The sequence below is a fragment of the Petromyzon marinus genome, chromosome 8, assembly GCF_048934315.1.
Source record: "Petromyzon marinus isolate PM22_M1 ecotype Great Lakes invasive population chromosome 8, UKy_Petmar_22M1.pri1.0, whole genome shotgun sequence".
NCBI classification, from domain to species: domain Eukaryota; kingdom Metazoa; phylum Chordata; class Hyperoartia; order Petromyzontiformes; family Petromyzontidae; genus Petromyzon; species Petromyzon marinus.
The window spans coordinates 13,906,864-13,934,164 of NC_133674.1; the positions used below are offsets into that span (position 1 = coordinate 13,906,864).

Consider the following 27,301-nt stretch of genomic DNA (forward strand, 5'->3'; position numbering starts at 1 on the left):
TGGTTGCGTATTTAACAACTAACCACGCAGCGCCATAATGCCGTGACATTGTGTATTTGGGTCACTGTTTTTTTTTTTAAACGTAAATAGTATTATAAACTAAATGACAAAACAACCAAGAACATCTTCCTGACTATAATCGCGCTCTCTTAAGTCCAACTATAAAACGAAGACATTGTATCCGCGAGCCTCTCAGGTGAACCGGGCACAATGGAGTGAAATTCAGCCCGTGTGTAAATAGCACAGTGCATTTCGTAAGGACAATAAAATGAACACACTATAGAATTTCGCTGTCCACCTAACGCGGTGCTGAATCCGTGTTGCCCAACCAGTTGTTACGATTAGACATCGAGACGACGTGTATACATGCAGGCCAGTGTGCGTACTGTAACTGCACTGGAGCCAACGCTTAATAAGCTTAGCCAAATAAATACGCCCTGTCAACTCTGGCAGCTCGCAGCTAGTATCCGTCCTCCTCGCTCAACACATTCGAGCGTAACATTTAGCTTGCCGGACGAAACGAGTTTATCTGTGTACAAAGTATGTATGCTATGCGTACAATAGCCTATGACTAAATCACCTGCAGGATAGTGCTGGATGTAGCTTGGTGTTACATATATTAAGTGTTATATGCCAGTGCGTCACTTTGTTATGGAGCAGCAGAGGGCAGTGCGGCAACATCAATCGGCGTAGTCTACATCTATGCTTACAATTATCTGCAGGCCGCCTTCGCACCAAACCGCACTGGCCGGCGTGGTGAAGTATGGTCAAGTCACCTCCACGACCCACACGGCGTGGGAAGGACCCCTCAGCCAGTGGTGGATTGACAAGACGGATGTGCATTTACGTATGCGCACAATATGGCACTACTCATGATTTCACCATAACCAACGTGACATGAACTTCACAAATGGCCACACACTTTGCTGTCGATCCGATGAAAACGTGTCGCCGTGGTACTTGGAATCCGTGTTTACACACGCTCCAAAACGGGGCTTTTAATTTCATTTTCTCTCACGTTATCAATGTTTCACAGACAAATACAAACTGTACCCTAGATTTAAACAATTTATTTGCACCTTTTTTTCCTGCCGATTCAGAATTTCGTTCCCAGTAGATGTTTTAGTAGTTACGTTCTGTATTGTTGCTGGCCCTGTAAGAAGCAAGCTTCAAATGTCCGTCACATTCCCAGGGACATATGTGACTCCAGTTGCATTGGATTGGTTGGTGGAGAGCAAAACGAGTTGCTTCATGCCAAATCAACAACCGTGGTGGTTCTGCTGCAGGGAATGACTTCCCCCGTTTCCCAGTATGGCCACAGTGACGAGATAATACGTGATCTGTGACAGCTCCAGATGTCACGCACCACTCCCACCTTCCGTAGCCCCCCTGTCTCTGAGCGTTCCCACTTTAATGTCCGCAACAGCAGCAGCCGCCATCCCTTGCGTCTCTGTTCTCCCCATCGTACCTCCTCCTCCTCCTCCCCCCCCTGCCTCACCGACACCGGCTGCTTGGGGAAGCCACCACGACGCGTATTCGTGGTCGCTCACGACAATTGAATTTGCGCGAGCGTGGGGCGTGATCACCTGTTCCGAGGCGCACGATGACACAGTTTGCATTTGCACAGTCACCAACGCACAGCGCCTCTGGTACTGGCAGATATTAGGATATAATAATACGGCTATAATAGCAAGGAAACAACCGTGTGTGTGTGTGTGTATATATAGACGACACAACTTATATTTAAAAAAAAACATATGATATATAATAAACATTACACGAAAAACAATATTAAGGGACGACAAGGCTACAAATTGAACGGAGCAGATAGCCTGAGGATAATTGATTGGTAGTTGAGCCCCACAAATTTGCTCAGTTCACTCACCTATCGGGCTCACTTTCTCGTTGGCGGACGTCGCAATTTGGTTCAGCGATGAGCGTCAATCAGAAGGCCAACGTCTACGAGTCTCACCAGAATTACGACAACGATGCGTTCGACGGCTCGCGTTCCGGCTCGCCCACGGCCTCGGTCCGCACAATGTCGGCGAGCAGCGCTTTCGGCGTGCCGAGCCACAAGGAGATGCTCACGGAGCCGGCCTCCACGGCGGGGGCCGGCCTAGCCCTCGCTGTGGCCCAAGACCAGCAACCGGGATGCTGCGGCAAGGTCGGCAAGGCCATCCGAGGTGGGTGTCTTGGCATTTAATACTTTGATTTTGGTTCTTTCTAACACGTTGCTCCAATTACCTGCGGGATATCTCAGAGGAGTAAATTCGCGGATAATAGGACCCGCAATATTGGTCGACTATCACAGCGGATAAAAGGAGTTCTGCGTTTACATTACTGTATGTTCTGGATTATAATCCCGCAAAAGTTAGAGCTGCGTCTTCTAATTGGGTAGCTGTGTGTGAACCAGGATTGTTAAGTTTTATTAACACTGGGCACAGGTTTGCAGTGCGTCTTACATTCCGGTGCGGCTCATAATACCAAGACGATGCAATGTGTGTGTCCAGGAAAGGCTCGCAGAGTCTGAGTTCACACGTTTTAGTTTTCAAGACGGCCCTGCATTGAGACGGGATGCTGCCGCGGTGTCATCGTTAATACGCTGGACTTGCAAGGAAGGTTCGATTCCATCGCGATAGTTGAAACTTTGCGCGCAGTGTCCTGAATTCTCCGCCTCTGTTGACGCCCGAGTTCACGTGGCTACACCACAGTAGATCGGCACAGGTCCAGTATGGTAGAATAAATCGCGAGTACAAAGACAAAGATCCCCCGTATAGCCTTAACAGAGTGTAGGGGCAAGTGCTGTTAGCGAGCACCTATGAAGACCGGAACGGCACACGAGGGGGTGGGTGGCCAGCACCACGCCCGACCGCCTTTGTCTCCCCAGTGGCGATGTTTACACACCGCACCAGGTACTCATTTGAGGCTGAGTCGACCTAGGGGAGTACCGGGACCGGTTCAGATAATCGTCACTGGTGTTGGCCGTGAGCGGGAATCGAACCCGGGTCGCCGGGTTCATAGCGCAGCGTAGCGCTGCTAACCGCTACACTACCGCTCCCCACCTCTTCACAGACGTTTGGTCAACGTGGAAGAGAAGGCCAAACAACCTGTCGAGGTTCTAGCCATAGAGCTCTTTCTAGTGGCGCCTGTTCCACCAGCAGTGGCGTGAGCAAGCAATTACAGGGCTGTGCCTTCGCTTTTGTATTGGGGATGTTTGGTTATTTTACGCTTCGTGCATCTTTGCTTCAAGTGAGAAGCACGGATAGCGCTCAAGATGTTCGCGCAGGCGAGTTCGCGAAGCAACTTGCTGCACTGCCATATCCTGGCCACTTCAACACAGTGGGTTTGGAAGTTTCACAGATCTGCGTGGTCCACCAACCCCTTCCTCCAAATCGCTGGATTACAAGCGTGCGCCACCACGCCCTTGGCCTATGGGTGTGGATGATAATAATGGAGCAGCATCAGAGCTGTTGTGAAAGGGTACAGAACGGATTTAATAGCGGATGCTTGTATGTATGTTGCACTTCTTTCGCACCGTACCCAACCGTGCTAATCGGAGGTGCTTGACGCATACATGAATTGGTTATTAAATGTTCGCCCAAGTAGTTGTCAAATTCGGACAAAAAGTCGTCAATATTCGTTTAAATTGTGAGAATTATATCCAGAAAGTGGCTTCGCAAACAAACAAGGGAGCCAATTCTGAACCAATGGTGAAAATTTCACATTCCAAAGATGGGAGTCAGCCTCCCCGTAACACAACCACTGTTGGCTTTCCACAGACGGGTTCCCCCTTTTATCAAAACACAGGACGCAATGGGCATTCATTGGATCGCGTCGTCTTCTGTAAAAAATTTTTGTTGTTTTTGCGCTATGAGGCGACATTTCTTCCCGTTCCGGAACACTCCACGAGTTTTCTCGGCGTGTCTTCCTCGTCTCCCTCAATGTGCTTAGTTTCTTGGCTCTCTTGTCAAATTGATGGGGGGGGGGGGGGGTTTCTTTCTCAAAACCTGCAGGTCATGAGCCGGCGATTGACACTCAACAGACTACCGTCTGTTCTTCATAGCGAACAGACGTTGGGTCGTTACATTAAACGTTATAAGTACAGTTTATAGAGTGTATTGTATACGGACCATCGGCACCATAGGCCCTTATGTGCCTAGATCGTTGTCAAAACTATAACGTCGTGATTTATTTTATTTTCTACCTGCGTGATGACTTTACCGAAAGAACAAAAGAGTGTGGATTCCTGCAGTCACGAAAGCTTCAAATCAAGAAAGAAGAAAAAAACCCACTAAAGGATCTTAGCATCAGGGCTTAATGTCCGGAGCTGTTCAGGGCTGAGCTCCAGAAAATATTTCCCCCCCACCCGCTGTCAGGGGGCGTGGTCTAGGTGGGGGCGGGGTGAGCGGGGGGGAGGACCTCTGAAAATATCCCAGTGAGAGATTCATCCTGGGTTCAATCCCCGGTCATTCGCGGGAGTGAGCACGAAGTCAGAATGATGAACATGTCTTTTAGACCGCAGGATGAGAACGTTACAACGGCAAACAGCAGAACACATTATAAAAAAACACACACACGACGCGTTTGGAGGCCACTTCGGTCTGTGGTTCGCACGCGATAATCATTGGGGATAAAGTTCGGCAAGTTGGATGAGACACGTAGAGAAATACCGCAATTTTTTTTTGTTTTAAGGAAAAAAACCCCCCCACAACGTTTCGGCCTCGTATAACTGACCCTATCACAACGGTAGGGCAGTTGCCACAGTTTACTGGCTGTTAACGTTGCGTTGTGCTCGCGTCGAATGCTGCTGCCACTGCCGTTGAGTTGCAATGGGCCACGTCGCCAATGTGGGAATACGCGCAATCGCGTCAAGGTAATTTCGGCGCTTTTTTGTTGTTGTTGTTGTTGTTGTTTAAACCTTTACGGTGAACCTAAGTGGGGAATTTTAAGTGTGGCTGTCTCAAGTACCTATTCAGGGACTGAGTTCATGTTTGCAACACGTTGCTGACGTGTCCCCATCTACCTCCACCACCACCACCACCTCGCGACAGCGACGTTGTTGAATGTTGACACCACCACTGAGCGAATCCTGAAAGGAACCCGCGGCAGTGCGAAGTAGGAAACATCTGGAGGAAGAAGAAGCCACCGTTGATAAGTCTGTTGTTCGTAAGGCTCTAATTGTACTCGTTAACACGCGTTACCTTGCGTACTCGTAGACACTGAAAACTAGGGTCTGGATTTCTAATTACGGTACTGCCCAATTTCACGTGCGTGTTACTTAACAAACATAACCATAAACAAGTTATACACATGAAAACAACTCATTTCTCAAAACACCTGACTTGTATTGTGTGTTTCTGTCGGCCAGAGTTGTTGCGGGTGAGGGTAAATGGTGATGAGAGTTAATTTGGTTATTGAATTAAGTCCGACTTGTTTCCCTGCAGCAGTGAGTCGCTGTGTAATGGGGGAAGGGATGAGGTTGCGATTAGAGTGGCAAGCATCATAGAGTGCATATCATAGGATTAGTGTTATGGTTGGAAAGTGTTAACAATGATATTACTGTTAAGAGTTAGTTGTATGTGTGTCGTCAGTGTTAACTGTGTGTTTAATAATGTAATTATGGTGAATCTTTCAGCGCCGTACGTAGCCAACCGTGCTAATCGGAGGTGCGGGGTAAGAACAACAAACTGAACACAAAAAGCAGTGTTGATCTGCTTAAGAGTACGATTGCAGAGAGTAATGTTTACATATGATTTATGGTAGGATTACTGTATTACCATGGTCAGTGAGTTCCAAAGATCACATTTGCTACACAGCTGGAATATACCACAGACTCTTATAAACTCGGGCTTATATTTCAGCTGGGGCACTGTGGGGCTGAGCTCCTGAAAGTATTCGCCACCCCCCCACCCCCCCCCCCCCAAGACATTTGAGCCCTGCGTTTAATACAGTCCAGCAGTATTGCAAGATGCTTTCCATTCCAGAACCCCTGACTGTCAACATTGTCGTGTGTGCTGTCCAGGGTTCTGGGGAACGCGCCTCACCGAAGTCAATTCCACTCGGGAGCAATACTTCAAGACGACCCTCCGTGAACTCATCATTTACGTCGTCTTCCTCATTGATCTCTGCCTGTGTGAGTTGAAGTCACGTTGCCAAATACCCACGGTGTGTGCTGCAAATGTTACGGCCCTTCAGACGAGTAGTCTTCCTGCCGTGATTGGCGCACTTTGCTCAGTGGCATGATATAAGGTTATAAATGGTCCATGATTCATTTCTACATTTTTATTTTTAATAAGCATTTGTTCTCCCGGCGATCCAATTGATTGTCATGATTTGTAATAATGATTCGATTCATGAATCAATTCTTTTTTGTTTCAACATTTTGGTAAAGGCAGTAGTCTCTCGTGGTCAGGAAAGGTCACGTGAACGGATTTCATATAACATATACGAACCAGAAACCCCAATTCTTACAAATGCCACCTGATGCATGTACTGTATCATTAGCTTCAGCATTGATGTTAACTAATTGATGCATTGTTAGACCTCTTTTGTATACTGTATATGTTGGAGCATAACACAGTACAACGTTGCATTTTGCTGCACTGCACTGAACATAGCCCCGAAACAATCGACAACACCTGCATGGTGGTTGTCCACTTTCCAGGTCCAAGCCCACTTAGCTTCTAAGATCTGTAGAGATTGGGTGCATTCTGAGTAATTAGTCATAATTTGTCATCATTAGCATTTTATAGATACATAGACATTTATTGTACACAAAATGGCAATTTATCTATAGTGGATATCAGCTATCGTACACTGAATTTTACAACTGTCATATTTCGACATTCTTGAAATAATTTAAAGTATTTAAGGATACCTTTACTTTCCAGCATCTGATCATGAAACAAAACATGTTTTGACAACTTTACACGTTGATGGAAAGTCACAGGCCAACCCTGCTCAGAACACATACGTGTATAAAAATATATATCCTGATAGTAAAGTGAAACATTTTGTGGAAAGTTGACAGCCTAACATTTAAATTCGCGTGTAATGTCGTTTCACTATTCTAGGTTATTTATAATACACAAAGGAGGTTTTATCTCTTAGCTACAGCCATCACATGGCAGTGAAAGCTCTGTCGAACAGAGCACATCCGTCTAACGCACTAAACTTCAGACGGTTACTGTAGAGCAAATTGCTTTGTCCCAATAAATGTTTGCAGATAGGTCATGTGACCAAATGACGTCGGCACGGCTTTGTTGGTAACATTTGAGTTATGTGGGTAAACAGATAACTTGATCGTGTCTATTCTATTACCTGTCGACCAAAACAAGTTCCCATTGTTTTTTTTTTCTGTGAGCTTGACACAATGCGCTTGCTATCTTTGCCGCGCAGTATGCGTCTCGTGTATCCGTTGAGCAATTATATAGCGTTATTACCTCGTGCAAACACGCAGGCTGTCCTGGGAATGTGCACGGAGATCACATTTGAATGGCTAATTTCGCATGTTTCCATTCTATGGAGACATGTCAACAGCACGTCCTTTTGTTTATCTGCACAGCCAAGAGAGATTGTTATTATCAATCTAGGCAGCCAATGCTCGTTTTAACGCATACAGTTTCAAGAGAACAAATGCCCATTGTCAACAGCGCTGTTATATCTGTAAAACACACGCTGCCCTTACGTACATTGCCCCCAAAGAGCCTGTTTAAAAAAAAATAAACATCAATTTTTGGGCAGCATTCATCCAAAAACTTTTGTTGATTTAATGTTTGTTTTTATGCCGAGCATTAGTCAATAACGGATGGAGCGGTGACGCAGTGGTTAGCGCAACTGCAGCAAACCTGGCGACGTGAGCTTTAATTCACGGCCGACATCAGTAACAAGTGCTATTTGTACCGGTCATGTATCACCATTGACCAGCGTGGTGAAGTATGGTCAAACACACCTCCACGACCGACACGGTATGGAAAGGGCTTCATCCAACAGTAACAATGAGCTGATAAACAATGAGCTACACATTACAGCACAATAAACATTTTACTACGGGGAATCTCTGTCTTATTCCTATAAAACACAAATAGATTACTGATATTCGTTAAAAGTGGAGCTTTTTAAATCTTAAAGTACAAAAGTTTATACATGGTCTCAGTGACAAGTCAAATAGACAGTTGAACACAGTGGGTTCATATTACACAGCTATTATCTCTCTCAAATTGAGCAATCTTTGGAAGAACGTAATCAACCAGGTAGGGTGTTGACTGTTGTTAGCCGACTATCTGCGTTGTATTGCATTATATTTCTAAGTTTACTAGGTTTTTTCTCTCTTTCATTTGTACCTGATGATGATTGCTTGTGTTGCAATCGAAACGTATTCTATTATTTAATTTATTTTGTCTTTCTACGTGACTTTACCGAAAGAAACAAAGAGTAATTCCTGCAGTCACGAAATCTCTAAATCAAGTCAGCTATTATTAAGTTTATTACATCCCAGTATTGGCAAAGGAGGTTTTGTTGCCAGAAAAAAGAGGGAAAACCCTATTATTACATTTTGGTACTGGCAAAGGAGGTCTAATGATGTAGAATGCTCACCCCGAGCCCTCATTACTTTGATAGTGGCATTGTCTTTGAGCTGTGTAACGCCTTTTGGCGTCATCTGGTCGAGCATCAATTGGGTCGAGGCTCAAAAGAAAGCCGTCCCTGGGTATGGACCAATCAGTTTCAAGGACAATGCCACATATATTATCATAGTGTGTTTTTTGTTTGCATTTTGACTGCAGGTATTGTGGTTAATGCAGACATGAATCCTCGTAAAAAGGTTTCAGTTTTGTTGCCAGAAAAAAGGGGAAAAACCCTATTATTAAATCCCAGTTGTCTACTGTTGACAACCACGTAGCCTGGCAAATAAATGGTTTACAAAAATGTCTAACGCGTGCCGTTGATCTGTGGGTGCAGTGACGTTTGGGATGATGAACACCAACACGTACTATTACACGAAGGTGATGATGGACCTGTTTGTCGAATCCCCGGTCTCTCCCATCGATGGGACCAACTTCAACAGCATCAGCAGCATGGACGACTTCTGGAAGGTGCGACCCAGACACTGCGATGGTTGTGGATTGCGTTCTCATTGTTACAGATACAACGTTTTATCAGTGCGAGGGTTGTGGTCAGAAACATCTGACGTTGTTTTATATACGGTGGTTACCCACGCAATCACTATCCAGGTTCTAAGCTCGTGAGATGTGAGGCGGTCAGGCGCATTGTGGGTGATTTGGCCATCGGCTAATATTTTAACATACCGTGCACCCTAAACAAACACGAAACGCATCAAAACAATGCATCGAAGAGCCTTGACGTTGCTTCTCTTTAGGGGCGTCCATAAATGACGTCACGCACCTAGTGGGGGGGGGGGGGGGCGGGGTCAGACATTTGTGACGATGTGTGACGAGAGGGGGGGGGTTAAGAAATGTGACGTCACAGCAAAATGCGCAACTTTAAATATATATAGACAACACGTTCTACTTATACTCTTTGGTTTTATTCAGTCAAGTCACGTAGATAAAACAAAAGAAAAAAAGAAAAGAATAGAAAATCACGACGTTTTGGAGGCAACACAAGCTTCCGTCTTCAGGTGGAATAGTCACAGATCTGTTGTTGTGACAGATCTCTTACTGTGACTATTCCACCTGAAGACGGAAGCTTGTGTTGCCTCCGAAACGTCGTGATTTTCTATTCTTTTTTATTTTGTTTTATTTGATTTTGTTTTATCTACGTGACTTGACCGAATAAAACCAAAGAGTATGAATCCTTGCAGTCACGAAAGCTTCAAATCTAGAACGTTCTACTTAATTAAATAGACTTTTTTTTTACAAATGTCTTCTCCTACAACATCAGAGTGCAGCGCCACATTAAATACGCACTACAATGACAATAGTTTAAAGCGATTTGAAGCATGTTTTATATATTTATGGAGGGGGGGGGGGCAGAGCTTTGTGACGTCATATTTGAGAGAGGGGGGGGGGCGGTCCGACATTTTTGTGACGCCACGTGACTAGGTGGGGGAGGAGGGAGAGGGAGGGGTAGGGGGGGGCTCAAAAATCTCTCCAAAATCGCGTGACGTCATTTATGGACGGTTCCCTTTGCTCCCCTGAACGCGTGACCCCCATTCGTCACGGCAGGTGGTGCAGGGTCCGGTGCTGGATGGCTTATACTGGGAGAAGTGGTACAACGGCGACCAGCTTCCCGTCAACCTATCGTTCATACAGTACGAGAACGTCATGTTGGGCGTACCCAGGGTCCGGCAGCTCAAGGTGCGCAATGGCTCCTGCACCATTTACCCCCTCTTTCGGAACATCATCCCCGGATGCTACGACGGATACTCGTGCGGTGAAGAAGACAAAGAGACATTTGGAAGAGGCACGGGCACCGCGTGAGTTGCCGACACCGATACGCGTTAGGCACTTGCGCGCGGACGACGCGATTTAAAGCGTCAATTTAAAGTCGGAAGCGTAGCAGTGTGGTGCAGTGGCTTTCAGACAGCATACATTCATTTTTCGTCTCCCCCACCCCCCCTCCTCCTCTTTTCAGAACATAGATGGACTCGTCCTTCTAAATAAACTGACAAATCGCTGCACGTGGCGCTGACGTTCTTTTTATAAATAAATAAATGCACCGTTTTAAAATAAATACATTTATGCAAACCGACACACCTGATGACGACCGTTTGTGTTATGGTCGAAACGTCGTGAGAATTTTTTATTGTTTTATATATATTTTATTATTTTATTGTTTCCCTTCAACGTGACTTTACCGAAAGAGCTAAGACTATAAGTAGGAACCGGTTTGTGCGAAGATTTAAAAGGGAGGTTCCGTATTCCTGAACCAGTAGATGTTCCTCTAACTACGGATGGTTTGCTGGAAGACGCGTGCCATTCTGCTTGTAGTGAGGAGCAGCAAAGGTTGTACAAAGTTGAGATTTTATCCGGATGAAAAAAGATACATTGTCTTGTAAAGCAAAAGTTGGTGGTGCACCTTAAAATGCACCTTAGTATCTAGAATATACTGTATCACCAAAAAAAATCTTGCGTAAAATTCCCTTTACAAATGACAAGTTTCTTGTTGGAGTGGACATCGCTCGAACAGCAGCGACATCAGATTAACACGCAGTCGGCTTTCGCGACCAATATCATCCATAAGAGGTTTTTTGGGGAGTTAGATCGCGTAAATATATAAATGTGTCGTTAAAACCCGCCATCACCCGACACAGCCAACTAGTAAGGGTTGTCACGTAAACAGGACGTGACAATTCGTCACTCGTACAGCACTAACCGGTGTGTTGGAGAGCCAAGCCACAGCAGTGATATGTTGGTCGTGATTGCTCACTAGAGACGCTTATTGATGGATAGCTGAATTGCAATATTTTTTGTATTTATCATCAGACTGATATTGATTTATTAAATGTTTGTTAGTCACCTTACTAGCATTGGTGGTTTAATATATGTTCTTCCCTCTTTAAATATTTTTTTAATTTGAGAACCATATTTCATTCTTGATTTGAAGCTTTCGTGACTGCAGGAATCCACACTCTTTGGTCCTTTCGGTAAAGTCACGTAGGTATAAATAAAATCAAACAAATCACGACGTTTCGATCTCAACACAAGCAATCTTCATCAGGTGGAACAACCACAGCAAGAAAATGCTGAAGTAGCCTACTTGCTGAAGTAGGCCTACTTCAGAATATACTTGCTGCGGTTGTTCCACCTGATGAAGATCGCTTGTGTTGCGATCGAAACGTCGTGATTTGTTTTATTCTATTTTATTTCTACCTACGTGACTTTACCGAAAGAACCAAAGAGTAACCATATTTCATTTACATGGACGCCTTCTTCTGCACATGGCCATCGTTTTGAGACAAATGCCAATTGGCAATGAATGATCAATGAACGTTATTGTGATTATCATCTGAACAGATGGAAGTATTGGTCAGAAGAAGAGCTATCTGGGTCATCCCACTGGGGACTGCTGGCTCAATATAGCGGAGCCGGCTACTACAGAGACCTCTCGCGCCGCAAGAACGAGAGTGCACCGATGCTGCAGGAGCTGAAGGACTACCTCTGGCTGGACCACGGAACTCGAGCCGTTTTCATTGATTTCACCACCTACAATGGGAACATCAACCTGTTCTGTGTCGTCAGGTGTGCTTTTGTTGTCTTTACTTTCATCTGTAATGAAAGGAAACAAAAATGTCGCAGAACTGTAAAAATACACTTGACGATTCCATGTTCGTCACATACATGTAGTTTGGAAACTGTCGTTATATTTTTTGGATACAATTACTTCAATTGGCATCTTTGCAGAATGCACATGACATGCTCTTGTATGTCTGCATACTTTGGTAGGTTGATTTGAAAATGCAATCTGGTACTAATAACTAGATTTGAGCTTTCAGTATGTTTTTTTTACATGAATTCCACTTGAAGTACATTTTTTAGATTGCATTTTTAATGTCATGTTTATTACACTCCGTTTCCCTTTGGCTATAAGTGCACCACACTACTTCCTCAAGCGAATACGATATCCCGCTGGCACCGTTATGCCGAGCATTGATCTACATACAAAGCGTTGTTTCAGCGTTGCACTTACTGTGCAGCACACAGTGTAAGTATTCTGCTGCGAATCGACGCAATCCTTTTGAGACATACATAGCTGGTTCGTTTATGCTTGACGTGGCCGAGCAGAAGCAGGTTGCCACTCGTTGCAGAGGGTTTGCAGTTCGAGCCTTGAGGCCACCCTCGTTCATGCTGCGGGTGGATCAACAGCTCTACAGTGGGTGTTTAAGATCACGTGACATTATTCTAAAAAGAGTAGGCCATGTGTTCTGGTGGCACAGCCCACATATTTTTTTTTACATAACCACAAATTATTTAACTGGGTAAAACCACGTAGGAACATCGCTCCTAACCGGCAGACTACATCCGTCCGTGAAACATATCAGCTACCGTGATAGCCTCGTGCTGTATGATTGGCACGAAATCCACATATGCCAAATGAATGAATACTCTCGCTCCCAGGCTGGTGGTCGAGTTCCCACTCACCGGAGGAGCACTGCCCTCATACCAGTTTCGCACCGTGAAGCTCATCCGCTACGTGAGCGCCTTCGACTACTTCATCATGGCGTGCGAGGTCATCTTCTGCTGCTTCATTCTCTACTATGTGGTCGAAGAGTGCCTGGAGCTGCGTCTCCATGGCATTAAATATTTCAAGAGCGTGTGGAACTGCCTGGACATCATCGTGATTGTGGTGAGCATCCTCATGCCACCGGAAATAGTACCACACGTACAAAGGCACTTTCATTGATTCAATAACGTCGTCCGCATCGATCCTTCTCCTCATACGATGTGATCATGTGCAGCATTGTGGATGCTCAGGCTGTGGTTGTCCACACTTCTAATTCTCTCCCTTCTTTATGTTCAGACTCAAGGTGTTCCTTCCCATCGAGGACATTGACTAGTTATGTCCTTATTAGACTCCCTCTAAATGTTCCCAACCCCTCGCCATTCCGTCACCCTCTTTCTCCGGTTGTATAGACTCGAGGTGTCGTCTCAATGGATACACATCGCAGCGCAATTCACCCTCTGCGTGCGGTCGTGGTGGTTGAGACGGCTCTGCGTGTTGTGTTGCACCACTGCTCAATCTCTTTTGTTTCAATTTATTGTTGTTATTTGTTTGACCTGAATGTGCCATGGATGTTCATACGTTTGGCCCTAAAGGAATTTTTAGGTGATTAAACTTTTTAGATGCTGCGCAAGTTAAAATGATCGTTATTTTGGTCAATTAATCACTATGGTACAGAATCCGTGTCAATGATTAGACCAGGAGTAGAGAGTGCATTTGACATTAGAACCTTTCTCATGCACATTATTTTTTGCAGCTCTCGATGGTCGCCATTATCTTCAACATCTGTCGAACCATCGCTGTGAGTAACCTACTCGGAGCGCTGCTCAATGATCCCAACATCTACGCCGACTTTGAATACCTCGCCTTCTGGCAGACACAATTCAACAACATGTTGGCCATCAATGTGTTCTTTGCCTGGATCAAGGTGAGCGGTTTTCACTTGCCCGAACAGAACATTGCTTTTATGCACGGGCCTTTTGCGTTACTTTCTTCATGAAATCACATTATAATTGCAGTGTACGTCGCACGCCCGCCTGACTGGGGACTTCAGATTTTGGATTTTGTATTTGAAAAGGTCGGATTATGGGAACATCTATAAAGAAAATGTTGGTTACACTGCTTACAAATAGGGTTTTGAATGACAAATGAAGTGGCCACACTTCTTTATACATGGGGAAAACAACTCTATTATGGTTACAAAGTGAGTGAATGTACCTGAAATGAAGATTACATTGCTGTGCGAAAGGTCAGACTTGAAAACATCAATACAAATGACAGTTACAGCATGCACAAATACTCCACTGTGTGTGTGAAAAGTTAATGGCGGATGCATTACAGTCGTATATGCGATGGACTATACAATTACTATGCTGATTAGTGCAATGATGGACTGCCAAACGCACTTTGGCTTCCTCTACAAATCACCCGAAAATTAAAATGTACAATGATGGCTTCTTGTGCAATCGCGCCCTTAGATCTTCAAGTACGTGAGCTTCAACAAGACCCTGACGCAGCTCTCCTCCACGCTGGCTCGCTGCGCCAAGGACGTCCTGGGCTTTGCCGTCATGTTCTTCATCATCTTCTTCGCCTACGCGCAGACAGGATACCTCGTCTTCGGCTCTCAAGTGGAGGACTTCAGCAGCTTTGTGAACTGCATGTGCGTTTGTTGCACTGCATGTGCGTTTCTTGCACTGCATGTGCGTTTATGGCAGCGCCTTGGTTGCCATGGCGGCGAGATGTCAACTAGCTCGCCTGGTATAGGTCGCGGGTTCGATCCCCACCCTGACGCCTGCCGCTGTATATTTGGAGTTTGCGTGTCGCTCTTTATCACGGTGGCTAGGAGATGTCAACTAGCTCGCCTGGTATACGGGAGGTCGCGGGTTCGATCCCCACCCTGACGCCTGCCGCTGTATATTTGGAGGTTGCGTGTCGCTCTCCCAGTGGTCACGTGAATAACAAAAACTAAGATGTTTCGGTGGTGACATTAACATTAGCTGCCCATGCTGCTGACATTTGGGCTATGCAGATTTCAAACCTTTATAAAACAGTTTGCCTTTAGAAGCTAACCCCCTTTTCCTGATGACGACCCCTTGTGTTGCGATCGAAACGTCTTAGTTTTTAGTTGTTATTTTCTTTGAACCTATCTACGTGACTTTACCGAAAGACCCAAAGAATACGCAAAGCCATTATTAATAGTAATTGAAACTTTTCCAATTGCTTAAATGACAGCATCGTGGGATGCAGTTGTATTTAGATGCTTTCTAAATCTAAATGGCATTGTATATTAACACATATTAAGGGCTACGTTGTGGGTGGCATAGGGCTGTGCAGCACTATGTATTGTTGTAATGTACTTATTTCTACCCATGTCTGTGCTCCGTGCCTTCACCAACCACATGGCATGGGGAGACCCTCATCCATCAGTGGATTGACAAAGGGCAGTACGAACACTATGTTTATACAAATGGCTGTCTCAACAGATTCACGCAGTTCCGCATCATCCTGGGCGATTTTGATTTTCATGCCATCGAGAATGCCAACCGGATCCTGGGCCCCATCTACTTCACCACCTACATTTTCTTTGTCTTCTTTGTTCTGCTGGTGAGCTCTCCATGACCTGCGTACGAAGCTAACAATGTGCCGGATACAGGAACTTAGAGGAGCCAACACAGACTGCACCGTGATACTTGAGCCAATAACATAAGCTATGCAATTGAAAACAAAACAGTCGAGTATTAAATGCTGACACGTGCAAGCACCCAAATAATTGTTACGTATGCCGCATTTGTATAGTTCACTTATACAAAACGTTGCTTCTTAAAACACTAACCATCGTCAATTTCAACAAATTCCTTCTAATCACAGCCAGTGCTTCTACATCACTGCTAATTCAGTGTATGGGTTTTTACTTGATATCAAAATCTTTCATGTTGTAGAATGTTTGTGATTCTGCATTCGCAGTGATGCATAAGGACAACTAACACAAACTCACATTTGTCAAAACCATTGCCCTAACAGAAAACAATATTCAACAGGTGACATTTTTGAAAATGGATTTTCTTCATAGCAGTGAGCTAGATAGGCCAGAGAGAGTGAGTGATTAATAGTTGGATGCAATGGAGCCCTGTAGAGGCCAGCAATGGCTCATGCCTGTTTGTTTGATGCTCTGCAGAACATGTTCCTGGCCATCATCAACGACACTTACACGGACGTGAAGGCAGAGCTGGCGGACACGAAGGACGATTTTGAGATTGGCGACTTCTTCAAGCAGGTGGGTGGGGTTCTCTGATGTAACATAGAGACACACCTGAGGCCTACTAGACTGAAGGACAGGTCAGGATGGTTTAAACGTGTAGTGTAGGACCTGAGTTCCACTACCAATGACAAACGTGGCCAATACAGACACACCGAAATGCTGGACGATGCAGCAGGGCCCAGCTATGCAGAACATTTATTAAAATAACATGACAGGACACTTGCTTAGACTACATAGCGATATGTGCCACACGATGTCTTCCTAAGGGCAATGATTATAATTGTGTCAAGCTACAACACTCGTGCCCGAGGCCCTCCCGTGCTATGGGAACGACACTCCCCGAGCTCATGCGTGGCAGAGATGGCCCACGGCAAGAGCCGTCAACGAGCGGACCCAAACACGCAACGCCCTGAGCATTCCACCCGCGGTCCTTAAGTAGGCCCCAAGGCACATGGTGCCCTTCGATCCGCAAATACTTACTTGATCTAACCCAAAAACCTTTATTTTGAATATTGGTCGCGAAAGCCTACGTGTTAATGTGCATATTGCTGTCAGGGCGATGCTATGACTCGCACCACTCGCCTATCTCCCCATGGATTGTCTGTCATACGGTCCCCTCCTCTAGATGGCTACACGTTTTTATCTGAATTGCAAAGGCAGACTCACTCCCATTGGTCGAATTATTTTAATGTGGGTAAAAAAAAAACTCCAGCTTGTCTCTGGGCCACAGAATGGGCCTCCGTGGCGTCACCACGTGGAGTCGCTGTTTTCCTTGATCCTTTACCCCCACCCACCCATGCACGGGCAACAACGTGCTGTGAAGCCTTTCCCTTCCATTCGTGGTAAAGGGGAATTGTGGCACACTTCCCGAGGGAAGATATGCAGTGTAGGTCTACCTTTCAATGGTGTTGTTGCAAGAGCCTCTGTTTTTCCTTGGTCAAGAGTGTTGTCAAGTGTTTAATGGTGATCGTGTTCCCAGGACACTGCAACCTTTGAAATGAGCTGTTGCACATCAAACACAGTGCTTGAATAATTGGGTAGGAAAATATTCACATCAGCAAAATGTATACTTTGGTCCATTAAGCTAATTAGAATCATTATACCTTATGTAGATTGTACATTTGTTAAATAGCATTAGATAATGAATGCCATGTAAATAGTCTTAATAAGGTGGAAGTTAATGAATTGCAAGGAAGGCGAATGAAGCAATGAATGCAGATTAATCAACACTTCAAACGGAAATTGGTATAATAATTTTAAAATGCTATTCATATGAATATTATAATTATGTTGAGCCCAAATAAAACATACTTCGTTTGCACTGCACAGAGGAAAGTTACTTTTTAATGCACTCATTATAGTACTCTTCTTGATCTCAAAGTTTCAAAGGGCATATCTTGCCACACATTTATTCTGGCATTTTCTGTCTCGTTGCCAGGGTTACAAGAATATGCTGAACAAACTGAAAATGAAGAAGGATGACATCGCAGACATGCAACGTGCCTTGGACTCAGCTGGAAAGCACTTAGAATATGACATCTGGCGCAAGAATCTCAAACAGTATGACTATATATTCTTGGTTCTTTCGGTAAAGTCACGTAGAAGGGAAACAATAAAATAATAAAAATATACATTGCCAACATTTAATGGGCTCCCAGAATGAATTACAAAGACACCTAACCATGCTGGTACTATAACCTGTGTATTATACATTAGATTGCACATTGTAGAGGTGTATGTATGTATGTTGAAATTATTTCGCAACATACATCGCTAACCGTGCTAATCGGAGGTGCGGGAAATTTATGAACCTCCCTTGAAATTTTATAAATTGTCGTGATGCAGTATCGCAGTTCTGTTTTTAAATTCACGGTGAAATGGTAGCACCTCTAATGGCTGCAGGGGTGACCTGAAGCCATGATACACAATGCATACGAATGTTAAAAATATCGATTATGACACCTGTGATGGATGCTTGTATCGTGAGCTTAAGAATTATTATGAATTGATGCATCGTTGCATCCCTATATATTTGTGTTAATGTGCTTCACACTTGATCCTTCACTGAATATTGCTTGGCTGTTTCTTAGGTGTGTCATGAACCTAAATTTCAGGATAAAAAACCTTAAAATTAACACATACTGTATACACAAACCAGTATGTGCATTATGGATCATAAAAATTAAGTGTTTTATTTGATTTCACTGCTGTTTTACCTTTGCTTGTGTAAATGTACATCTTCTTGGGTCTTTCGGCAAAGTCACGTAGATAGTTTCAAAGAAAATAACAAAAAATAACAAAAAAACACGACAACACAAGCGGTCGTCTTCAGGAAAAGGGGGGTTAGCTTCCAAGTCAAACTGTTTATCAGGGTTTGAAAAGGGCGTAGCCCAAATGTCAGCAGCCAATGATATTGTAAGTGGTGGGCAGCCAACCCGACGGTGGTTGGTTTTCCACCAATCAAAGGGCTGCCAGGTGAAAATTAGCATGTTAATGGGAGATGAGCATGTTAAAGCGAGATTAGCATGTTAAAGAGAGATGAGCATGTTAATGGGAGATCGCAGAGCCGCAACCAAGGGATCGGCACGCGAAGTGGCTGTGTGAGTGTGAACCCTGTGAAAGCGCAAGTTTGAAATGGGCGTAAAGCACAACTAACATCGGAAGGTGGTAGGACGGGAACATCATAGCCAATTATGACTTAAACTGGTTGATAACGTCCTTCCAATGATTGCTCAGTTTGTAACCATCTTCTCGGTTGAAATTGTGTCTGTGTCTATATATATGGATGGCTTCATGAACCAATCTTTGTTGATAGTCAGTGGGCTTGCAAAGTACCTTCGTCTTAGACGCTATCAACCAGTTTAAGTCATAACTGGCTATGATGTTCCCATCCTACAACCTTCTGATGTTAGTTGTGCTTTACGCCCATTTCAAACCCTAATAAACAGTTTGCCTTGCAAGCTAACCCCCCTTTTCCTGAATACGACCGCTTGTGTTGCGATTGAAACGTCGTAGGTTTTTGTTATTTTTTGTTCTTTTCTTTGAACCTACCTACGTGACTTTATCGAAAGACCCAAGAATATGAATTCCTGCAGTCACGCAAGCTTTAAGTCAAGATTTAAATGTACATCATTTTCCGACTGACAATTTGCCTTCAACGTTTCATTCCTATCATCATCAGGCTAGGCCACTCTGATGAGGAAATCGCAGCTGCCTTTTCCAAGTTTGACAAGGACTCGGACAATGTGTTAGACGAAGATGAGCAGAAACAGCTGAGAGCGGAGCTTGAGGGACAGAAGGTAGCCACATTCCCCACACCACTCACCATAAACAGCATGCAAATATCACTTATTGTGAATAGAAAACAATGTATGGAAAGTATATCTATTGTTCACCAACCCGCACTTACCAGCATGGGTAAGCGTGGGTAAATAACTCCCATAACCGACAATGGTGTGGGGAGGCCTTCATCCAGGGCTGCCGTGTCGACTAAGTACAATTGTTTGACCATGCTTCCCCAAGCTGGTCAGTGGATTCATTATTTAACACATATTCATCAAAATCTGTGGTCGCATTTCTTGGCTTTATCGCTGGATAAATCAAGCTGTGTGAGCCACTCCTGTAACAATAAAACAGCCAAGATGTGAATGCTGTGCTCTGGAAATGTTGTGTTGCGCACAGCTGCACTTACTCGTTAAGGTGGCATCTGTACTTGAGATTTTTGCCCAGCATTGAGCCGCTTCTGTTTTTTCCCATTCACGTGAATTACCATCTCCCTGGCTGCAGGATAAATTAAATGAGGATATTGAGGCTCTGAAAACCATGGATAATTCTGGGAAACCTGGAGATGCATCTCGCGTGACAAAGGACGACTTCAACAGGCAAGTTGACATTGACAGCACACGAACAGTCACGGTTTTCATCAACATGCCAGTACACTGTCAACCTGCTGAGGTGGGCTAGAGATGGTAGCTCAGGATTTGATTCTTCAATTAATCTGAGGCTGAGTTTTTAAGTGTTACCTCTTGTATGCGTGGTGGGTTTTTGGTTTCCTCTCACATGTCTAACACTCGTTGAACAAATATCCCGATGCTAGAGGCCTTCCTGAAAAAAACACGCTTATTATCGGTGAAGCTTTCCCGGCTAAATATAGGCCATGACTATTGTTACGATAATTCTGATTGTTATTGTTGTTGTATTCCATGATCATACGCTTATATGGCTGCTGTACAGTATGACACAATTTGCCGCGTGAAATAAATGCCACCACGGCTTGACACTATTCCGGCAAACACCGACATATGGTTCGTGATACGTTGACCGCATTGCTAATTCTCCCCACGAACCTGCCCCCCCGACTCACCACTGTAGGTTTGCCTCCCGGGTTGCTAAGATGGAGAGCTCCATGGACAGTCTCATGTCCAAGGTGGAGTCCCTGCTGACCAAGCTCGAGATGGACACACCTGATAACAAAGAACACAACGTACGCAACAATTTCCACCAGGTATGGGCAAACGACATCCAGCAAGTAGAAGTATTGTTTGAGTTTGACATCGCATCAAGAAATGGGCACGCGTTTTCACGCGCAGCTCTGTCAGCAGTGCCAAGCACTTATCTGTCACTCAAGCACTTATCTGGTGTTTATAATCCCAGAGCTAAAAGTATAAATTCTGTATTTCTCTGTTGTCTAATCTATAGGACAACCAAAAAGCACATGTAGTAGTATCCCCGTAGCATATGCACACAAGCAGTTGGTACTGTAAAAAAAAACCACCAGCCTCTTTGTCAGCATGGGGCACTTTAGCAGCAGGTAATTGTTACCGTCATAAACTTTAAGCACTGTGACCTCATTCGCTGGCCTATGTTGTTGGAAAATATGTTAATGGCAGCCATTTGTCAATCAACTGCTGGATAAAGGCTTCCCCACACCATGTCAGTCATGATCATACATCACCACACTGATAAGTGTGAGTTGGTGAAGTTAGGATGATCACAACCGGCTCAGATATTACTCGCCACCGATGTTAGCCATGGTCGGGATTTAAACTAAGTTCATCCCCTGTATATATATATAACCTTAGAGTAACATTGTACGTGTATTCATTAAAAATTAAGTAATGTTCTTATTATTCTTTGGGTCTTTCGGTCAAGTCACATAGATAGGTTCAAAGAAAATAACAAAAAACTATGACGTTTCGATCGCAACACAAGCAACGGTCGCTTGTGTTGTTATCGAAACGTCGTAGATTTTTGTTTGTGTTGCGATCGAAACGTCGTAGTTTTGTGTTTATTATTTTTTGAACCTATCTACGTGACTTTACCGAAAGACCCAAAGAATATGAATTCCTGCAGTCACGAAAGCTTTGAGTCAAAATTTAATGTTCTTATTGTTTATTGCGCTCATAATTTTGCCGGCTCTTTTTCTTATTTTTTGCAGAAAGAAAATGACAATAATAAGGACAACATTCTGTGATTGTCAGGGTGAGTGGGACATTTATGTTTAATCAATGCAGTACGTAAAATATAAACACAAAAGAGCATGTTATTATTTAAAAAAAATGCACAAAAATGGTATGTTGGAATGTATAATGGGAGAGGATGCAACACGTGTAACTTCACATCAACCGATGCAGAGCTAAAAACACCCCGAGCATCATACGTGACACACCATCTTGTTTACAAGCACCTCCACCAACCTGGTTTATTGCACCGCCTGCAAACGCCATGTCCTCCTCTACATTGGAGAAATTGGTAAATGCCTATGCGGTGGATTTTACCAACATCTGTTAGCTGGACGTGCAGACATGTCCACACCATTGGCTCGTCACTTCCACAGTGGGGATCATAGTCCCAGTGGCATGGATATTAGAGTTTTTGGTGGCCGTTAAAGAGCAGAATTATAGTTATGAAATAAATCAATGAGCTCACCTTCTAACTTGTTAATGTCTCTTTTTTTCAGGATGGAAACCTGCAGAATACCATTGGCAAGATACACGTGACCAACATATAACAATATTTAAGAAGTCAAACACTGGCCCATAATCCATTCCAAAATATATCATAAACCTGATCCAAAAAAGTCATGGAATTCTCAGTTCACAATAAAATAGTTTAAACCCTTTATGGATCCCCAATAAATGATTGGCTCCTTAAATGACTAGTAATATAATGCCTTTAAAGCCTCTAGAGAGGGGATCTCTCTTAAGCTCCCTGTAGTGGAGGCCTTTCCACCAGCAATGACGTGAACAAGCAATTGCAGGCCTGGGATGTTACCTTTCATCCTTTAAGTCTACATACACTGTGTGGTTTCGGTGTGATGATCACATGCCATTGATCACATCTAAATAACATGTTAAATCTAGGCCTTTACCAAAATGTAGAGAAAAGTATTTCTCATTTAGTGAACAAGTATCAAATGTGCAGCAACTGTATACATTGCAACAGCCCTGTGTCATAAAATAAGAAGAGACCCACCTCTCCACAGTAGAATGCTCTATGGTAATTAAGCAATTTAATTTCACTATTGAAATACTAACAAACCGATTGTAAAACTGTAAAGAAATCCACTGCATTTTATGCATTCATTCAGTAAACCACATTCGAGGCTTACTTAATTATGCGACTGAGATCATCATTCAAAGAGCCATAATCCTCTCTTGCTTTTAAGGTGCCAAATTTTACAAATAAAATTCAAAAGGGCATTCATTGACTTGGGCCCTGCGAAGGGGCATAGTTCAGATGAGGGTGGGGATTTTTAACTGGTCATTGATCGATTTTCTGCAATGTCAGCAGATTTGGCATACGAAATATATATAAAAGCTCAAGTACTCCTGTGATTACAGGTGTTTATGAAATAACTTATTAGCAAGCTTGTATCTGAGCCCTAAGGCATTGGCCAGCATTGAGAAAACATATCAACCGGTATCACCTATTTACAATTTGGTGTTACATCATAAAGGATATATTCAGTCCAATTCCACATTTCTAGATATAAAGCAGCCCACCAGAACTTGCTCTCCATGGCAATCAGACTGATAAAGTTGTGCTCTTGCTAACAGCTGACAGTGTTTCTGTATTAGCAGCTTACAACCCATTTAGCACTGTGGAGGCAACGATTGGTGGATCACACAGATGTTGTGAAACTCCCTTTCCTCTGGGCGTCGATCTGCCATACCCTGGCTTGCCACGAGCAGGCAGTACTGCAAGTGGTCTAATCCCCATTGGTGTCCATTTGTACGGGGATGGAGTACTGCCCCTCACGTGTGGTTGGGGTTTCTCCAGGTGCTCCGGTTTACTGAAGCATGAATAATAACTAATTTATTGGCTTAAACATCTTAAAATAAAAACCCCAATGCAGGACCCTCCTGAAAAAAGAGTTTTTTTTTTACTTTGTGTTCCAAAGAGCTATTTATGAGCTATTACATGACATTGGTATATCCATGGGCTCAGTGGATAAACTCTAAATTGAAAATGTCAACATCAAACAACACTAAATCCAAACTCCGAATACACGACGCTATTGCCTATTATGAAATGGAGGTGAAGTGTGCAGATATGCAGGTAATATATGAATGGTGGCGTCATAGACAACATTATTTTCATAAATAAAAACAACTGATTGCCATTATTCAACTTCAAATACTGAATAATGGCAATTACTAATAATCACCATAATTGCGCTTTAAACATTAGACTGGGTATAAGTAACATTTGGTTGCAAATATGAATGTAGTTCATTGAAGGTAAATGTAATTTATACAGGATATATTTCATTGTCATTGTATAAACAGTATAAGAATTTTGATTTAAAGCTTTCGTGACTGCAGTAATTCATGTTCTTAGTTTTTTCGGTAAAGTCACGTTGAAGAGAAACAACAAAATAACAAAATATATATAAAAAACAATAAAAAATTCTCACGACGTTTCGACCGTTTGAGTTATGGTCGAAACGTCGTGAGAATTTTTTATTGTTTTTTATATATATTTTGTTATTTTGTTGTTTCTCTTCAACGTGACTTTACCGAAAAAACTAAGAATAAGTATAAGAATTTGTTTAAAATTTAATGTGTTAATTGTGAAGTCACTAAAGGTAATTTTCAATTTTGCAGCAGTGTCAAAAATTAAGGTGTTGAAACTAGTTCAATATGTAACGTACTTAACTGCACTTCAATATTGAATTGCACTTGCTGGTATTTCCTTTAAGGGAACCTTTAAATTTAACTTGGTAAATGTATAACATCGTATATTTGACATAGCTGCAATGATAAAGAAAATCCTTTACTATGTGTTAAGAAAAAACTATACAGTAAATATGGTATTTACTATCATTACATTAATGGCAGGGATTTATATATTCAAAATAATATCATCGTTGCAATGTATGCATGTGGATAATTATTTAAAATATGCTGACAGCATGATTTGCTCCTTCATGTGTGCACGTGCGTGCATCTGCGTGTGCATTAGGCAGCTTCGGGTGTAGTTCACAAGTAACAGCAGCTCTATGAATTATGAAATCAGCAGCTACATTTCTTTTGTGGTCATTGAACACATGTTTTTTCAGTCATTGTGGATGTTTAGATGTCGCCCATCTCTGAGTGGGTTTAACCCCCCTGCATATTGTTTTGGCTCGTGTAAACATGCCCTCGGGAACCGTCTGTCAATTCAGAAGTGGTTGGCATTAGTCCCTTGTGCAAGGAATTAAATGGGGTCCACTCCTATCCCAATTCTCTGTAGCCCTGGGCCTGGGCACCTACCGGCCCCGTGGCACAGCTGCAATTGCACCACCTGTACAGTCGATATCGAGACCACTGGGTCAAAGCATAGCCCTTTAAATTCAATATGAACATGGATATTCACACGCTGAGTTTTGTAGCACGGTTGGCTATGTACGGTGCGAAAGAAGTTCAACATGCATACATTAACACAGAAGTTATTTATGCGAACCACTTCATTTTAATTTGGATGAAACCCTTCACATTATTCTTAAGATTATCATGCATGGGATTAAAATCATAGTATTACAACATTATTATGGGTTTTGGTATATACGGATTGAGGGTGGTGCCATACATGCTTATTTGCCTGCATGTGCTTACGTAAAAATATGTGCCTATAAGCTTAGCACTTGTATGTATTACTTTTATGTAAGAAACCCTCTAGATGATGCGAGACATATAGTTGTGTAATTTATAGACTTGTACTTCAATAGTGTGTACTGTCTGCAACAAGTTGGCAATATCTAACAGCTTCTGTATTATCATTAACAGTCGTAGGGTGGTTATAACTGGCCCTCTTAACGTATAGTTGTGATTCTATGGAATGCCCCGTCACATTTCTTGATGTCAAGTAAGATAATGTATATACAAAAAACAAATACTGGCTCGTGTAATGTAGATTTTTTTGTTTGCCATTTTTCAAGCTTCAATGCATTGTGCAATAATATGAAACCTGTGTTTTCGTGTGTAAGACTCGTCACATTAAGCCGATGACTTCCAATAAGCGTTTTATCTGGCTCCAGTTAATCAGGTTTTATTTTCACCGTGTACCAATGCACATAGTTTCTAAAATTATCACGGCACGTGCATAGTGCAGAACAGACTTGGTATTACTTGACATCAATGTGATATCCCAGTTTTAGTGAAAACATTCGTTAATTGTGAGGCATTTGTCTGTGTGTTAATCAATGTGCATACATTTTCACCAAGTTTTCATGATGTAAAAAACGGTCTTCAGTACTTTATTTACGTCCACTGTTGGCAGTTTTTCAGACAGTTCTAAACTTCTTAATGACAATTTATTTTCTTCTTTGGTTCTTTCGGTAAAGTCACGTAGAATGAGAATAAAATAATAAATTGATAAAATACAATAACACAATATTTTATTTTTATTTCACCAAACCAACGGCTATGTTTATCAGTTACTTGGGTGTGATTTTCCAGGGGACATCAAAGGAAATATACGATTATTTTTTTCTCAAAATGCTATCACACAAATACATACACTTGTAAAATAAACTATACAAGATCTTTTATTTCAGTTATATGTCCCAGTTTGCAATTGTCATCTGTCAACAAACCTCAGTCGCTATGAATATGAAGTACAGAATGGAGATGATCACAATATCATTCATTTGATGAAGACAATTTTCTGAGAGCATTTTGAAATATGGTGCATACAATAATACTGACGTATAAATTGGTTATGAAATGATGCTGCTCATATGAGTAAGAAATAGCAATTCCTTTCACATCTCTTAAGTGGAGAGAAGGCAAAGAGGTCAGTTAAAACCTTCATGTGTTGCTGCTATGCAATTAAAATGTTATTTTAAATTCAACCAACCTATATTTAATGCACATTGACAGCCCTTTCGTCGGGCTTTTAAATATATTTAGTTTAACTTGCAAACACCTACGTAATATGTGTAATAGATAATGGACAATATTAAGCATGGAAAATAAAGCATGTTAAATTAATTTGCAGTTGTCTGATTTTTTTATGCAATGCACGACAATGCAACCCAAAACAAACTAGTTCTTATTTTGCAGACATGTACCGATTCAGGGTGTAACAATGTATTGATTATAATATTTTTTTCCATTTTTTCTGGCAACAAAACTGAAACCTTTTGCAAGGAATAATGTTTACATTAACCGCAATACTTGCAGTCATTATGCAAACAAAAGACAACACTGATCATTTATGCATTGTCCTTGAAACTGATTGGTTCACACCAGAGACAGCTTTCCTTAGAGCCTCGTCTGATACGGTGTTCGAACAGATGACGCCAAAAGGCGCACAACTCAAAGACAATGCACTATCAGAGTAATGAGGGCTCGGGTTAAGCATTTACATCATGAGGCC

At 42.8% G+C, this 27,301-nt stretch overlaps 1 protein-coding gene across 2 annotated transcripts; it reads left to right on the top strand.

Annotated features, from left to right (window-relative positions):
- The first annotated feature begins 1,437 nt into the window (after window positions 1-1,437).
- Window positions 1,438-26,913, top strand: LOC116940249 (polycystin-2-like protein 1). 2 transcript variants are annotated; one of them, XM_032949764.2, is made up of 16 exons: window positions 1,438-2,183; window positions 6,023-6,133; window positions 8,959-9,092; window positions 10,185-10,435; window positions 11,976-12,200; window positions 13,077-13,305; window positions 13,937-14,107; window positions 14,658-14,839; window positions 15,663-15,783; window positions 16,355-16,453; window positions 17,877-17,998; window positions 19,620-19,737; window positions 20,225-20,319; window positions 20,810-20,942; window positions 21,876-21,919; window positions 22,398-26,913. In XM_032949764.2, exons 1-15 carry the CDS (start codon window positions 1,934-1,936, stop codon window positions 21,909-21,911), a joined length of 2,277 nt encoding a protein of 758 aa, XP_032805655.2. In that variant the 5' UTR covers window positions 1,438-1,933; the 3' UTR covers window positions 21,912-21,919; window positions 22,398-26,913. The 2 variants fall into 2 exon arrangements, with proteins under 2 accessions (XP_032805655.2, XP_075921782.1); XM_076065667.1 differs by lacking the exon at window positions 1,438-2,183 and adding an exon at window positions 2,598-2,619.
- The last annotated feature ends 388 nt before the right edge of the window (window positions 26,914-27,301 follow it).